Source organism: Labrus mixtus, chromosome 9, assembly GCF_963584025.1.
Source record: "Labrus mixtus chromosome 9, fLabMix1.1, whole genome shotgun sequence".
Taxonomy (NCBI): domain Eukaryota; kingdom Metazoa; phylum Chordata; class Actinopteri; order Labriformes; family Labridae; genus Labrus; species Labrus mixtus.
The window spans coordinates 21522293-21539547 of record NC_083620.1 but is presented as its reverse complement, the minus strand read 5'-3'; the positions used below and the strand labels follow the sequence as shown (position 1 = coordinate 21539547).

General features: G+C 40.1%; 1 protein-coding gene across 2 annotated transcripts; it reads right to left on the bottom strand.

Moving 5' to 3' along the window:
• Nucleotides 1-11841: 11841 nt before the first annotated feature.
• Nucleotides 11842-17255, bottom strand: LOC132980644 (galaxin-2-like). Of its 2 annotated transcripts, none has more exons than XR_009674193.1 (6): nucleotides 16806-16893; nucleotides 16436-16656; nucleotides 15117-15273; nucleotides 13884-14046; nucleotides 13699-13752; nucleotides 11842-13609 (listed from the first exon to the last, which is right to left on the bottom strand). XR_009674193.1 is itself a non-coding variant. In XM_061046878.1 (6 exons), the coding sequence occupies exons 1-6, from the start codon at nucleotides 17253-17255 to the stop codon at nucleotides 13353-13355; spliced, it is 1014 nt and encodes a 337-aa protein (XP_060902861.1). In that variant the 3' UTR covers nucleotides 11842-13352. The 2 variants fall into 2 exon arrangements, 1 of the variants encoding a protein (XP_060902861.1); XM_061046878.1 differs by lacking the exon at nucleotides 16806-16893 and adding an exon at nucleotides 17094-17255.

Genomic DNA, 17255 nt, shown 5'->3' with positions numbered 1-17255 from the left:
TCAAGACACCACAACCAAAGACAACACAACCAAATCAAGACAACACAACCAACCGGTATTGTTTGATTGACTTAATCAGAAAATGGTCAAAAAGGAAAAAGTTGATAAATGCATTTTGGGATTCTATTTGGATTTAAAGGAGGGCTCTGAATAGACACGACTCAAGACTTAATCTTCCAACACCCCTTGCCACCAGCAGTCTTACTGTGAGATGTGTTCAATTGAACTCCGCCGGCTGGTCCCGCATTTCAGTCTCTGGCAAGCGGTTCTTTTCAGGCCCAGAGAGGTCCACGAGCCAGATTAGATGCTTTAACAACTTGGCCGGAGTGTGCAGCTGGGATGGAGATTGTACGTCGGTTCAGCCATCGTCTCAGAAGCTCCAAGAGGATCCAACAGGAAAAAATATTAAAGAGTCTTTTGATATGTTGATTTCCAATTCAGATTAACCGGATGGCCATCTCGATGAATCCAAATTAAGGAATTGGCGTTCAAAATTGAAGAGCAAAGACTTTGGAGAAGAAAGTTCAAAAGCCTTGCTTGAGCCAGAAAGAATTGATGTTCCAAAAATGTGCGTTGAAAAAAAATGTGCGTTGAAAATTAAAGTTCGGCAGGTACTTGTCTCTACAGCACAAACTTAAAAGAAGTGATTCGGACTGAAGTCCGAAGAGAAGCGAGCAAGAGCTGAAGCTCTAAACTTCTACAAACCAAAAACTATAACCAAAAACCGGAGATCTCAGCTCAGTGTGAACTCTTATCAGCTGCGGGCAAAGGAGGGGGGCCTGCAGAGGAAGGGTCACTCCCATTCTGAACGGAGGACAATTGTTTAAACTAAACCAAGTTTACTCAATCAGATTAAGAATAAGAATCTAAACATATATATGTCACCATACATTCATTTCGATATTATTTCTATCAGATCCACATTGATGTAGGTTCACGTCATATATTTAGATAAAAATTTCTATTAGATTCATGTTGAGATGAAAATCACCATCTGGGAACATCCTCAGTTAATCCCAGCCTGTAGGTGAACAAAACCATGTTATACAGTCAACATTCTTAATAAGACATATTAATAAAGTAGGAAAAGAAATTGGTGTCTTTAAATAACACCTTCTATAGCTAATATCAAAGAGTATGCTTTATAACACGTCTAAATATATAATTATGAAGGTTACGTATTCATGGATATTCTAACACTAGATGGCAATAGCGCTCCACGTCAAATTCCTATTAAACTAATATAACTCTTATTCCTATTCTGAAAATCAGATTTTGAGTTTAAAAAGATGATTATAATACATTCAATGTGACAATTACAAATATCTAGATGAAGAAAGACATAAATGTTCATTTGATGCAGAATTGAACGCTGTGGTTTAATCAGTTCTTCAGCAGTCCTTCAACAGATGGTCAATTTTGCGACTTTGCAGAGACTGGTTTCGGTCATAGTTCATGTCTTTGGGGTCAATTCGTAGATAGCAGAGTGTTCTGTTTCCGCTCGATTGTTTATTCCAGGTGTTGTAAAAGTTCATAATATCCTGTCTTCCAGAGCCTGTCTGAGAGGGAGACTTAAATCATTGATCAGTTCCTTTGTTTCTTGGTACAAAGTAACCCAGATGTTAATCCACAGTCCTGAGTCCTGCAGGAAGAGAGGTTGTAAAACGTGGCTGCTGATAATGGCTACAGCCTCGGTGTGCTTGTGTACAGTCTTCGGTTCAGGTTATTATTGTACCGATAAACAATATAACATGGTGTCAGAAGTGGGATTATAAAATCCCAAACAAGTTAAACCGAATCCGCAGGGAGCAGATAGCAGATAGCATCAAGTTGTGAGTTGTGTGAAGGCTTCCGGCCGATCCATACGTTTTCGGCTAAAGCTAGCGGACTGAGTGGGCGGCAAAATGAACCAGTTTCAGGTCTCTCCACCGGAGAAGTTCACATTCAGGGCTGATGAACCCTGAATGAGACGACCTCCTTTACTTATAACTGTTTTCTATAATTTTAATTGCTAATTGTTTTTTATCATTTTAATTGCTGTCTGTATGTTGTGAGTGTGACTGTGTAACTTTTGCTGCCTCTTGGCCAGGACTCCCTTGAAAAAGAGGTTTTTAATCTCAATGGGACTTTCCTGGTTAAATAAAGGTTAAATAAAAAAAATAAAAAATGGATAAAGCACTTCGAAAGATTTCGCATCGCGTCTGGGTTGGAAACGCAAGCAGATGAGAATCAAGTGAATGCACTGTATACTATGGGGGTGGAAGCTGAGGATATTCTGGTTTCCTTGCACCTGAGCCCTGAGGAATCGAGTGAGTATGAGACTGTGAAGTTAAGATTGGATGCTCACTTCGTTGCTCGCTGGAATGTGATTTTCGAGAGGGCGAAGTGTAATCAGCGGCAGGAAGAGTTGGGCGAGTCGACGCACAGCTTTATAACAGCGCTGCATTGCCTTGCGGAGCCCTGTGGATACAGGGCTCTGCACGAGGAAATGGTGAGAGATAGACTTGTGGTGGGTCTAAGAGATAAACGCTTATCAGAACAATTATAAATGGATCCTGAACTGACTTTAGAGAGAGCGGTGACGAAAGCTCGACAAAGTGAGCCGGTAAAGAAGCAACAAGAAATGCTAAAGGCTAATTTCAAAACAGATATTACCAACACGCAGGTCGATAGCGTGAATGCACGGCAGCGCGGCAAAGCGCGTCCCATACAAAACAAACCGTTGGGCAGACAGACATTCAAGAGAACACTACAGGAAAGACAAACTTCATGTAAAAGGTGTGGTGACACTAGAGGACATAGTCTGCAACAATGCCCAGCCAGGGAAGCAGCATGCGATCACTGCAGAAAAATTGGACATTTTGCTAGAGTGTGCAAAACAAAAAAACTGCACGAAGTAACAGTAGCTACAGTGACTGAGGATAAAGATATTGATGTTGCATTTCTGGGTTCACTGTCGGCTAATGCAAAGAGCAGTCCTTGGACGACCGAAATCAATGTGGACACATGCAATGCAGTTTTCAAAATTGACACCGGAGCAGATGTCACAGCAGTCCCAGAAACATTGTACACCCAGGGCCAGTTTGGCAGGCTGGAGAAACCGACTAAGGCTTTGTTTGGACCAGGAGGACAACCTCTGAAGGTGAAAGGTCAGTTCAAAGCTACTCTTAGCAAAAACAACAGGAGCACTAAGCAGGACATTTTTGTTGTAGAGGGGCTGTGTACGCCACTGCTTAGTGGGCTAGCTGCCATAGCATTACAGTTGGTTGCAAGATTGGATAACCTCAGCCTGGACTCCAAAGAGACAGTGAAACAGGACTTTCCAAAGCTTTTTGATGGTCTAGGTAAGATGGAGGGTGAGTACAACATCGTACTGAAGCCAGGGGCACAACCTTTCTCTCTCTCAACGCCCAGACGCATCTCTTTTCCTCTTCTATCAAAGGTTAAAGAGGAACTGAATCGAATGGAGCAGCAGGGTGTCATCTCAAAGGTGGAGGAGCCAACAGAGTGGTGTGCACCTATGGTGATGGTGCCCAGGCGCACATGGAGGTTGAGAATATGCACTGACCTCACTGAGTTGAACAAATCAGTGTTGAGAGAAAAACACCCTCTTCCCTCAGTCGAACACACCTTAGGACAGCTAGCTGGGGCCAAAGTCTTTTCAAAGCTTGATGCCAATGCAGGATTTTGGCAGATCCCACTGTCCAAAGAGTCTTCCCTGTTAACCACCTCTATAACCCCATTTGGGCGGTATTGTTATACCCGTGTGTGCTTTGGAATCTCATCTGCGCCAGAACACTTTCAGAAATGCATGTCACATATCCTGGAGGGCCTGGAAGGTGTTCTATGCCAGATGGACGATGTGCTTATCTGGGGAACCACACAGGTGGAGCATGATGAGAGGCTGCGGAGGACACTGTCACGACTGCAGGAGGCAGGAGTGACACTCAATGAAAAGTGTGAGTTCTCGAAGAGCAGAATAAAGTTCCTGGGGCAGGTTATTGAGGCATCAGGGGTCAGCGCAGACCCAGAGAAGATAAGCGCCGTGAAAGCCATGTCGGAGCCCAGCAATGTCAGTGAGGTGAGACGTTTTCTGGGGATGACAAATCACCTCGGGAAATTCCTGCCTCACCCGGCAGAGAAAACACGTCCTCTCAGAGACTTACTGAAAAAGTCAAACATGTGGTTCTGGGGCTCACAACAGCAGCAGGCTTTCAACAGTATCAAAGAAGAACTGACAAAACCCCCAGGACTAGCACTGTATGACCCTAATACAGAAACACTTGTCTCTGCTGATTCATCCTCGTATGGGAAGGGGGCCGTGCTCCTCCAACGGCAGGCAGGTACAGCTTTGCCTGCCTGCTTAGACAATATTTCTAGTGGCATCAGAAATTATTGTGTGTGTGTGTGTATGTGTGTGTGTGTGTGTGTGTGTGTGTGTGTGTGTGTGTGTGTGTGTGTCAGTGCTTTCTGTGTATGTCTGGGGTCCAACTGTGAACTGCAGTTGCTGTCAAGTTTTGAGAAAAACTAAGAGGAGGACCGTGAGGACCGAGAACAAAAATATTGTGGGCAGAACCTCCCACAGACACAGGAGTCATAGGAGTGGGCAGAACCTCCCACAGAGACACAGGAGTCATAGGAGTGGGAAGAACCTCCCACAGAGACAACCGGAACGGGGGGCAGACGTCGCTCTGCCGTAATTGGTGGCAGACGGCGCTCTGTGGGAACAGGAACAGGGGGCAGACAGCGCTCTGCAGGAACACAGGGAGGCTGTGGCTCTGAGGCACAGGGAGGCTGAGGCTTGAGCTGGGTTGAGGCCTGGCATCGAAGACCCTGACTGCGTCTCCCCCTACCTCGAGTGCCAGAGAAAAAAGCAAGACGAGTCCCCTCCCAGGGAGAAGGCTCGTTGAAACTAAAAAAATCTGCTAGATCCATTGCTGGTCAATTCATTCTGTCAAGGTTTGAGAAAAACTAAGAGGAGGACCCAGATGCAGATCTAACAAAAATGATTTATTTAAAATACAGATCAAAAGTCCAAAACACGAAAAAAACAAGGCGCCACGAGGTGGCGGAGGAGGAGGAGCAAACCTGGTCAGCCAGGGTTCCATTCACTCTCACTCTTTGTGTCTTTTTAATTAAAAAGCTCAGAATCCAGCCCACAAGATTATTACTTAAATTAAACTGTTCTAAGAGCCTCTTAGTTAAAATGTGTGGTTGGATTGCATTAAAAGCAAGATGAAAAATCAACAATTAAAAGCCTAGCATGAATTCCTTTTCTTTTTTTTTCTCATTATTTCCGTTATTTACAGGTGAGTAAATGTCATAAAGCACATAGCCTAGATGTGGTCTATATATTCTTCTATAACATTTAGAAGCTAATGCCATCCTTAAGTTTGTGTCAGGATGTGTTTTAAATGTGTTTTGAAGGTTTTAAGGTACTTTAGCTATGATGCTCATGAGCGCTAGCTTAGCTCATCGCCACGTCCATATATGGGCGCCACTGTATGTCGGTCATGGCTTGTCCCTAGCTCCCATGTTGTTTTGCTAATTTTGCTCCTGCATATCTCTTAAAGTAACTGAGTTAATGAAGACTGTTCGTTTTCATATTTTGTACTTATTTTCATGTAAAAAGTGTAGCGCTAGCTTCGCCGTTTCTCTATGGGATTTCCCATGTTATTTGTTAGCACAATGCTAAGCGAGGAATGATCTCCTCCTGTATGAACCTGTATGCAACTGTATTGCATTAATAAGAAGCTCTTAAGTAGCAGAACCGAATTATTTTGTATTTGTGAAAAGAATAATAACACACAGAAATGTTTATTTTGTAGTTTTGAGAACTTTTGTATGTAATAGGCCTATAAGACAAGTATAAGTATAAGTTATAAGTATATTTCTGTGCATATTGTGTTGAAATATGGATAAAATGTTGCTTGAAGAAAGAAAATGAAAACGAAATACAGTTTAAGTAAAACTGAAATACATACTGAAATGTATGGGAAAAAACTAGAACAAGTCAACACTTTTTGGTTTCAAAACTGACATCGAGTGATCATATAAAGAAGATAGAGAAAAAATGCAAGATGGTTGTTAATGGAGCCTTGTGGTAGTTCAGGCGGAATACGGTAGTCCCGCCCACAAGTGCCCATCAGCTTATCTGAGAACTGTGCCAATACCAACCAATCATTATCACACTGACAACAAGGCGACCTATTTAAACAATTCTGCCTCTCACTCACTCCTCTTGCATCACATCCACTGTGCTGCTAGACACTGCTGTGAAATTCTCCTTCCACCACCCCAACCTCCACCAGCTTCAGTCAGCACATTTTATATTCTAGGATGAATTGTTTGCTTGTTATGTCTGCAAGATGTCAGTATCAATACATGCACAATCAGGTTCTGTTCTGCATGTCCCCATGGGAGGAATTAAAGGTTTTCGCTCTCAGCAAAATCTGTGGCATGCTGCACTGATACTGCTGAGAGCTGAGAGCAGAACCAATACTGCCAAATACAACTGTACAAACAAATAGTGCAATAAATGGTCAAATCTATGAGAGTATTCCTGACTGAAATGTTATGAGATGTCTGACTGGGTTGGACTGGGGATCAAGTAGAAGTGCTTTGAAGAGCATTTATGTTGCTTTGAAAAGAACTGTTAGGTTATGGAAGTTTAGTGGAGCAGCAAAAACACAACTTAAGAAGATACAGGTTATACAAAATCAGGCATTAAGATTGTTGCGGGGCTCGAAGGACTTCTCCAGTTACAGCAGTCCAAATTGAGATGGGAGAGGTCTCACATAACTTGTGATATAAACAACTAATGATAAAACTACTGGACATTGTGGGCAAATATCCAAGGTCATAAAGAAGGATACCATCAAACAGTGAAAGCCCTCCAACCGTGCTGGGAAAGTGGAAAAGCAAAAGCAGAATGTTATGTAAGCAACTAAAATGCCAACACAAATAGGAATGGGAAAACATACAGTTCTACAGTACCTTAGCCAGTGACACCAGTCTGATTATTTCCTCCTGTGACCTTAAATGTTTATATTCAAAACAAAAGGCAGAGAAAAAAAGGTGAAGGAAACTGGGCAGATTTATTGGACAAGAGATTGAAATATACAAACTAAACTTGTATCCTTATCTATACAGAAAAACTGGATTTGCCTTTGTCCTTCCAGAATTAAATATAAGTTATAAGGAAAGAACACCAGAAATGAAATTGAAATGTTGGCAATTAGAATGGCGTTGCAGAGGACAGAAACAAATAAATTGGAATAAATTATAGTATGTTCAGATTCATTATCGTCACTGGTATCATTACAGTCTATTTCATCAGAAAGCAGATAAGACCTAATTAATGAGTCACTCTTTAGGTCACAGAAATCGCAAACAGTTGTTAGGTTCATGTGGATACCAGCTCACAGGGGGATAGAGGGGAATGAAATTACTGACCATCTGGCTAAACAAACCTTAGGGAGAGAAACAATCATGGTGGTAACTTTAGTAAAGCTGAGGCTACAGCAGTAGTCCGAAGCAAAATCATGTTTACCTGGCTAAAGATTTGGGATGAAGAGCAAAAAGGACGTCATCTTTATCAAATTCAAAAGAAAGTGAGGAATGGAGACAATAGGAAAAAAAACAGGAGAGAAAAAAATATCATAACAAGACTAAGACTAGGAGACACAGAGTTAAATATAATAATGCACTTAATAAGTAAACATCAGACAGGTTGTTTTTATTGTGGACAGGAGCAATAGAACAAGAGATGAGAAAAGGTGGGGATGAAGTAATGAGTCTTAAAAATGTGTTGAATAATGAGGAAGAAAAATATAAAGCCTTGTTTAAACAAGACAGGTATACATACAGGCATGAAGTCTATACATTTACCAAGTTTTACTCATAAGAAGAAAAATAAATTGCATTGCCATCTCAAAACTGTGGTGAAAGTCTATTGCCAGTAAGTTGGTGTTTAAAATATTTGAAAAAACTTGTCCCTGTGTTATAATTTTCTTACACATCGCTTTCTCACACTTTTATTCAAGATTCCAATTGACTCACCGCTTCACAACCTATGGCTCCTTGTTGGAGCTAAAGACATGAATACGAGTAATGTCAACACAAGTGAATTGTGATAAAAAAAGATTAAGACAGCAGGATAGGGGAGGAAGGAAAATTACAGGAGAAACTGAAACCAACTTGCAGTGAATAAATACATTGATCCTGCTCTTGACCTTTTTAGGGTCATTTTTATGCAGTAAATCAGATATCCAGTTAAAGCTTGAAATTATTATCTTGATATTCATCAATGATCACAGATAATACTGCAATATATCAATTATCACAGAATGTCTGTGTCAGCGTATTACTGTTGATATAGGCAACATCGTATTGTGACCTATCCTACTGATCAATCTGAAAGCAGTAAAAGCAACCGCTATTGTTTCTGGTTCACTGTGATTATGAGTTATTGCACGTTATTATAAGTTAAGTTGATTATCTTTTTTATGTTAATAAAAAAGTCAAACTTATTTTTACGTATCACAGTATTCTTTAGAAAGCGCGTCGGACAAATACATTAGGCCCAACCTTAGCCTCTCAGCGGCTTCATCTTCAGGAACGCCGCTACAGGGGTGAGACTACAACGCTAGTTCCTCATATTTTCGACCACTGAAGCTACAGACCTATCACAGATCAGTGGGCGGGAACTCACTCCCAGAATCGAAACTTAACGTCCGCCATATTGCTTGGAAGCTATACTAACAGGCTCTATGGAGAAAGCTGATAATTGCGAAAATATAAATATAGCGGCGAGACGGCTGCTGCTGAAAGGCCGGTCTTGTGTTTTGGCTGGTCGCTGGGGCTGCCGCTGACCACCTGGGCCGTTGCTGGCCGCTCGCCGGGGCCACTCGCCGGGGCCGCTGCTGGCCACCCGCCGGGGCCGCTCGCCGGGACACAAGACTGGCCTGTTGGCAGCACGAGACCCACTTGAGAGGAGTTGAATGCAGACGAAACTATGCTGTAGGAAAAACAGCATCAGAGTTTATAAACACTGAACATATTTTAAGGTCAGATGAAAGGAGGGTTATTTATTGCAGTGAAGCAGAGCAGACATGAGAATGAGAGAGAATTTGTTGGCTGACAGCTTTGTGTGGGTGGTCGACAGGATGAGTCAGGAACCTTCTCACATTAGAGTAGGCTGCCGCTTCCTTCCCTTTCCTTGGTACATTTCAAACTCATGACGAGATCTCCTTGTGACTTTGAAAGCACATCTGTGCTCATGATGTAAGTCATGGTCATGACCTTTGCTCCTGTGACATTTCAGTAGCTGCTACATCATACACTCAGGCTGTATTAAAAAAAGGGCGTCATGAGATTTCCAGGTCTCACTGTCAGTTTGTCCTTTATTAAATCTTTTGTTAAGTGTCATCTTCACACACAGTTATTCTACATCATTCACATGCATTGTTTCTTTCCTGTATTGTACATACAACCCACACACTCTCTGTTATGACCGTGTCCTTCCACCCACTCTGTCATGAGTCATGTGAAACAAATCATTGTTTGTTTAAAAATAAGGTCACTAGGAAGCCTTTTTTTAGTGTCACGAAGCCCAGAGGTTTAGTTACATAAGGAAATGATTGCAGGCGGTATAAACAGATGTTGTTTTTAATAGAAAATTGATCCAGGTCCAGTGCTGTCTGTCTAAGAGATAGGACTTTTCTTTTTAGCTCTGAGACATCAATGTTCTCTTTGGGTTCAGGTAAAATATTGATTTAGATGGACTGTAGCGGAGTTTGAATCATCTCTTTTTATAGAGATCAATGTGGCTTAATGTGTATTAGGCTGCTTGTGATAAGTCATTGCGTGTAATTGTTAAACATATGTGAAAAATGTTCCTGACTGGTTGTCAAGGGATACACTTTTTATCAGGACATATCAGTTTCTATCTTGAAACGTGTGAAAACGTGTGTGTCTACTGCAAGGGTATCTTACAGAGATACTGATCTTAATGTTTCTGAGGTTAACCCTCACTATTTATGTATCTATTTATCAAATGTTTTAAGCCTCCTGTTTCTCTGTTTAGGAATACAACCCTCAAACCTGATGCCAAAAAGCTGGGACAGCCTGTTAAACTGTTTCTACTGATGTCTCGGATCATGTTTTAAGCAAGTTAAACAATTTGATGATAATTATAACCTAATTAGGATATCATACACACAAACACACGTTAGGTATTTGTTAGCCAACAACAACCCCATAATATGCAGGTCACCAAATTAGTAATGTCTACTTTTCAATTCCCCTCTTCATCATGGCATGTCTGGTATGTTGTTAATTCCCTAAGAGCTGCCAATATGTTGTAAAATATGTCTGGCATTTCTATATTTACAAGCAAAGCTATTTTATCCATTCAGCAACACTTAAAGGTTTCCCATTACGGATTAATGGCTGACTGGAACTGAAGAGAGTTTGGAGGCGAGTCAATTTAAAACACGTGTTGTTCCAGTATATTACTGGAATTGTCTGTATTTGTTTTGACGGCGGGAGGTGGCGGTTTTAAGACAGCTATCTCCAAAGTTTTGACTTGGACTGCAGCAACAGTTTAAAACACTTTGTGTCAGAGTTACATATTGCTCCTTCAAGTCAGGATTTTGTAAGCTTATATTAAAACACTGAAAAGGTAAAGAAATGGGGGAACCATATATCTTTACTTGTCATGTACAGTGTGCTTTCTTTATTTCTTTACCTAAGGTGTCTAATGTGGAGTTCTCATAAAAACTCATACGGTGAACCTTATTTTAATTGTTGACGGAGAACAAACATTATGTAAAACCTCAGAAGAAAAGTATCTACAGCATAAAGAAAAGCTTTAAAGGTCATGCTTTTGGAATTACATTAATAAAGTACTAGAGAACAGCTTTTATATTTTGACATCTTATGTCATTAAGGTGCAAATTTGACTAAAAGATGGTTTAGCTTTTCAATATAAAGAAAGGAAAGAACATATGCATGTCCAATGATTAGAAATCTGTCTGCTTTTATAAACCTCGTGTTGATTAAATTACATTAAACATACAATATGTGTTCCCAAATAAAAAGGATAAGCGCTCAGTGAGGAACCCCCTCTCCAAATAACCATATAGACGCTTTCATCCCCATGCTTTTGCCCTCATGATAAGTTACAGTACATACCCCACCAATGGCCCTTAGTGACCACCCCAACCCCAAACAGCAGTGCCACCTTCAACAGACCCACGTTAGGCCCACAACACCTCCGGCAGGCTCGACTTTCAGCTCTAGCTCTTGGAAAAGTATGCATCAGGGATGCCAGTCGAACTTATGGTCATCAGTAAACTTCCATCAGTTGTAAACATTGGACATGTTGAAGCTCCCTTATCAAATGAATGACTGGGGTTTAACACTTGTCAATCCTACACTGTTAATACCATGCAGTAACAGTAAACTGGGAATGTGGTATGTTTTATGTCAATCCCTGGTCTTTTTTTTCACCCAGAAGCAGAAGAAAGCCAAAGAAAGCAAGAAAGAATCCAGCGCTTCTGTAAATTTGTATGGGTGTTGATCAGAATTGCGCATTTGTTGAAAATTAAAAAATGAAAGGATTTTTGCTTGGTATCAGTTTAAGAGCCAGATCAGTTCAGATGAGAATTCAGGGCCTTTCATATGTTTTCCCTGGCTTTTTTGTTTAGTTTTGTTTAGGTTGACTGGTATTACAGAAATCATTTTTAGTGGCATTAGTATAAACAATGAATGATTGCAGCCTGCAAAGTGAGGGTACAATGGGAACATTATTTTTTTCAAAAACTCAAGTGTGGCCCATAAGCTGTCATAACTGTTTTTATTAAGTAGAAAAACACAAAAGAGTCAGGCACCCACCAAATCCTGTTATTTTTAAGACACATGCGATAAATCAATCAATATAAACATGCAGTTTAAACAGAAAGTATAGTGTGGGAAATAAAATATTCCTTAATTTGAATAGTACAATTAAAGTTTACAGAAGAATGTTCAGTACTGATAAATGTCAAAATAGACTCTGTTTCCAAAACAGTGTAACACATTACAGAAAACACATTCACATGAAAAGTCTGAGACAACAAAGGATAACCGAAATGGTAATGTAGAAGTATTTTCAAGGCACAGTTGAACCTTTGGGTGACTGTTAGGTCATTATAGCATATCTGTAGCCCTGATACAAATCATGTTTGTAATAGTGCAAAGGCTTGTGCAAACACTTGCCACCTCTAACTTGAGTGTGAGAATAAATACATTTAATCCTAAAGTTTTTAAGGTCAGCATATTATTTCAAAACACCAAATGTATTAGCTTTTAGATGTCAAGCTTATGTAGAAATGAAAATAAATATTCTTTCATGACAGAAAATAAATCAGCTACATGTAGTCTAAGGTATTTTGCAAAAACAACAGCTTTCCTTGTAGTTTATGTCCATTTGTTGGAAATGAATCGAAGCATATACTTAAAAGAGTACAGATCATTAAATCTCCATTCACCTTGTAAGACACTTACAGTAGCATTTACACTTTTTCGCAACAAGAATTGTTATTACAAATATTGCAGTAAATAATTCCAGTAATACTGCTCGACTTCTACATTTTGGAAAGTTTGCTTACTTGAAGTCTTGGCTGTTTTTCTAAATTATGTTTTGGTCATTTCATTGCAAATTTGTTTGGTAAAATGCCACACAAGATAGAATCAATTGGTAAATTTCCATATGAAGGCACAATAACTTATACCCAATGCACTGACAGTAACTGCAATGTGTTCTGACTCACAATATTTTTTTGTTTCTAACATTCGATAAAGATTCTCTTTAGCTAGTGATATATCCAGTAATGTCATGTTTTTAGTTTATTGAATGGTGTTAGGCTACATTTTATCTTCTTCCCTTTAGGGCAATGTTTTCAGCTCCCTCTTCATCTTGGTTTCCACCGGTCCCCCGAACAATGTTTCCAAAGGTAATTCAACTGTGACTCGTTCTGAGACCTTAAACCAAATCTCCTGACTGTAATACTGAGCTCTACTCAGTCATCCAAATCATCATCATCAGTGCTGTACTTTCATACTTCTAAATAACGTCATATGTTTCAATAACTATGAATAATGCCCTAAAAGGCTGACCCATAGCTATGGAGTTGTGAAACGGCACTATGAAAGGAAGCGTCAATAGGTAATGTATTGAGTAGTTTAACTTCAAACTGCTTAGTAAGGTAGTGTATGTACTTGCATTTAGTAAAAAGATACTTGAAAGCTTTTCAAGTTAACCGCCTGACACTGACAATGTCTGCTAAAAGAGGTTAACCAGAGGTGGTTTAAGGACGATAACATTTGGAAATAATAAAATGGAGGGACTGGTGAAGAGAGTCATGGGTGAAATCAGTGAAGACATGAACTTGATCAAAAAAGCAGGTTTTCCCAAGGATCAGTTTTGGGGAGTTGCAGTGATCGGGTGCTCTCAGGACGTGAGTTGAGGGCAGATGTATCACAGTGGCATTTCTTCCAAAGATTTTGAACACACTGCTGAACACGATGCTGTGCAGAGACACACTGTCCACAGTCCCGATAAACACTAAACAGGAACATAAATATATTACATTCATTATTAATTACATTTATAACAGTATCTGTTTCCCAGTTCGCATGAAAGTGATATCTTACTTTCTTTGCAGAGATCTTCTTCATTCAGGTTGCTCATCGATACAAGTCTGGGTTCTGAAAAAGGAACATTATATACATCTTTTTAGATCCAGATAGTGACAAAAACACCAAGTTAAAATGTCAACTATCAAGCCTAACTCTTAAGGCAAGAAGTCAAAGTGGTGTCCAAGAAAAGCAAAACTGACCTTTAATCGACCTGCCATGACGTTGTCCTGGTTTGTGGACTGGGCTCAGTTTCCCTGCACAACATGACCACAGAGACGTGTTGTAGTAGAGGTGACCACAGCATCTGAATCCCGTCTTGGCAAGGTAGAGCACCTCCTTGTGTTCATTTGAGCAGCAAATGTCCTGGATATAAAGTACAATGGTTAGAATAATAGTCAGGTCAGTGTTAGGATTGTGCTTCTGTGGTATCTCTGCAGTCCCAGTGAATGTTTTTACAGTGAAAACAAGTGCAGCAATATGTAGAGTGTAGCCCTGGAGAAAATGAAAATAAGGAAGCTCTACACAATCCGGGCCCCTGCCCCTTCCTCTCCTATATACTGTAGCCTAATTCTCATGTGAGTATTAGCTGAATTGCAAACAACACAAGCACCTGAAATGGGGCTAAACATATCATGTTGCATTACATGCAAGTAAACTCTTAAACTGTCATTAAAAGAACATTTTTAATCTCAGCAACCTAAACACCCCTACACTTCGACCATACTTGGCGCCTTCCACTTGGCACACCTCCTTGTAAGCCAATGGCAGGCATTATTTCTGTTTAACAGTTCCTGATTGTGGAAGTGGAGTGTATACAAGGCTGTGGAGCAACAAGTGAGTAACAATCACATATCTGAAAAAAGAATTCAATGTTTTTATGTAACAAAAATACAATCTTTAAAGTTCTTTGACATGCAGTTATACTTAAGGTTTGTCAGAGATCAGTCACACTGATTAGTTGTTGCTAGTCATGATAATCTAACATTAACACGAGCCTCTTAGCCGGCTTGATGTTTACTTCAAAGTGGCTGTGTAACATTAGTGCGTGCAAGTGTGTACCTTACTCTAGAGCAGGGGATCTTAACTGGTATAGCCCAAATACCCACTACCAAATCTTTCATGAAAATCAGACCTGAATTTGGAATATATTTCAAATTCAGATTTATGTAATTAAAAATTATGCAGTTTTGACCTCAGACAGGTGACGGAACAAAGAAACTGAACAAATCAAAACATTTTGAAGAGCACTTCATAGACTTTTTGACACCTTTCTTTTTTTCCAGGCACACATTCCAAATCCGACTTTTGGGTCATGACCCACCAGTTTGGAACTACTGCCCTGGAGGGTACGGCGTTGCCCTGTGACACGCTGAATGCGTTTAGGTTACAAACATAATGATGACAGTAACTACGGATGTTATCAGAAAACCTACCGATGATTTCTGCAAGCTGGATCCGCAGCATTGTGCTTCATGTGCCGAAATTTTAGATGACAGGTGGTACAGTGTCCCTGCGCAGCACTTCTTCTGTTTGTTCTTAATGTCGTAGGCTTGAACCCCACAGCAGCGCTTGTTTTCTTCTTTGGAATGTCTGTGTGGATACAGGTTTAGCAGTGAGTGTCACATCAGGGGGGTGAGATGAAGAAATTCTTATAATTGTATTTTGATCATTCAAAGATAGATGGTCTAAAAAGGGGGCTATGGATGTGAGATTGACATCACTTCTGCAGCACAGTGTCTAAAATGATATGTTCAGCCACTGTACTGTTGTATCACAGTAGTGATCATTACAAAAAGGGGGAAAGACTTGAAGCATAAAAATCTGAGTAAAATGCATGTTACGCTGCTAGTGTTAGAAGGTGTACTGATTAAAATAAAATATCTATTTAAATAGAAAATCATGTATCAGACAGAAATGACTAAAAACTCTGCTGAAAAGCACCAGTGAAACCTGTTTAAAGATTAAGTCAGTTTTGGCCACAAGGAGGCAAAAGAAGAAATCTAAACCAAACTGACTCAGAACAGCCTGGAAATATTAACAATCAAAACACATGTTAGCAAGTTAGTTTTTTCTCTCCAGGCAGATTTTGAAAAAAAAAAAAACCCAACAAACTCAGTCAATACAGTGCTGACCGTAAATCTAAAACTGTGACCTAAAACTAAAAAGCTGAAAATCAACTGGGTGTATTAATAACGTCTGTGAATTAATCACGGCTATTGACTACTTTCACATTTTAAAGACATTTCATTGTTAGGAAAGAGTATTTATCTGAACTCCAAAAGCAAGAACAAAATGTATAATGACTTAAATATGAGCCCCGTCCAAATATGGTTAACCTTTGTGTGAGGAGAAGTCATAACATACACATGTGAAAAACATACAGTCAGCCAGAAAAATGCAAAAAATTAAGAGAAAGCTACGGCTGACCCAGCCGTACAGACATTCCCTGACTCAGTAGCTGGGTGCATTTTAAAGGTTAAAAGGAAACAGTAGTCTGGAAAGATACTGGAATTCCTGCCTGTCTCAGACACTTTGTGATTTTTCCCCCAAGCTACTCCTTGTCTGAGATTCTCTATTCCCTCATGCTCCCTCATGCAGACTCTTTTCTTGGCATTTTAAACACATTGCAAACCACAGCGCATAGAGCCCGACAAATACACCAACAAAGCTGATTCAATGAGGGTTACAATTTCACTGAATTTCATCAGTATTTTTTATGGTTAGACATCAACAGAGACGCACGCATAATCACCTGTGTCCATTGCAGCAGATCTCTCTATGAGGATTGTAGAGTTCTGTCCCACAGCAGTGTTGTCCTGGTGAGTCATGAAACTTGTTACAACATATAGTCCCTTTAGATTGGAGGTAAGGAACATCGATGTCTGAACACTCCTCTCCATCCTTTCTATCTGTTTCCAGATCAAAACAGAGGACTTTGTGCTGTGCCAAGCTGTTCTGCGTCGCTCCGCAGCCCTGGAAGAGAGAGAGAATTTTTTTATTAAAAGGGTGCAGTAGAGCAGAAACAAGGGGGCACGGCCGGTCATAAACACACTCAAATGCAAAAAAATGGAACATCGCAAATTCTAATAACTGCAAAGAAAATTGTGCAAAGAAAATCTTACCAGGGTGATTTTATAGCATCCTTATCCAAATGCTGTTAACGTTCATGGCACGAACATTAGCAGAGCTTTTGTCCGATAGACACAAAACATCCTCACTTGCTCTATAAAAAGGAGCTGGGAGGAGCTCTGAGCTCTTTGTCAACTTAACTGTACTGAGGCAGCAGTTGTTGTTTTTTCCTTCACAGTTGTAACATATAACGTCGTAATGATGACAGCGTGTATTTAAACTGTTAACATCATTCACTCATCTGAGCACATAAGATAGAAAAAGGGTCAGTGGTACATTACCTGATCCAAAGACTTCCGCTCAGATATACAGCCAGCACAGCAGACATGTGAACATGGGTTGTTCACAGTGGGGTCAATATTACCCTGACCTAGACAGAGGATTGTTGATACAAGATGGATCAATTCAAGCAGAACAGAAAAAAAACAGGGTAGTTTAAACAT

Coding starts and splice junctions, on each gene's coding strand:
- LOC132980644 (XM_061046878.1), bottom strand. CDS start 17,255: ATGTTTAAACTACCCTGTTTTTTTTCTGTTCTGCTTGAATTGATCCAT. Junction 16,657..17,093: donor AGCGGAAGTCTTTGGATCAG/GTAATGTACCAC, acceptor TCTCTCTTCCAG/GGCTGCGGAGCGACGCAGAA. Junction 13,753..13,883: donor TCATGGCAGGTCGATTAAAG/GTCAGTTTTGCT, acceptor TTCCTTTTTCAG/AACCCAGACTTGTATCGATG.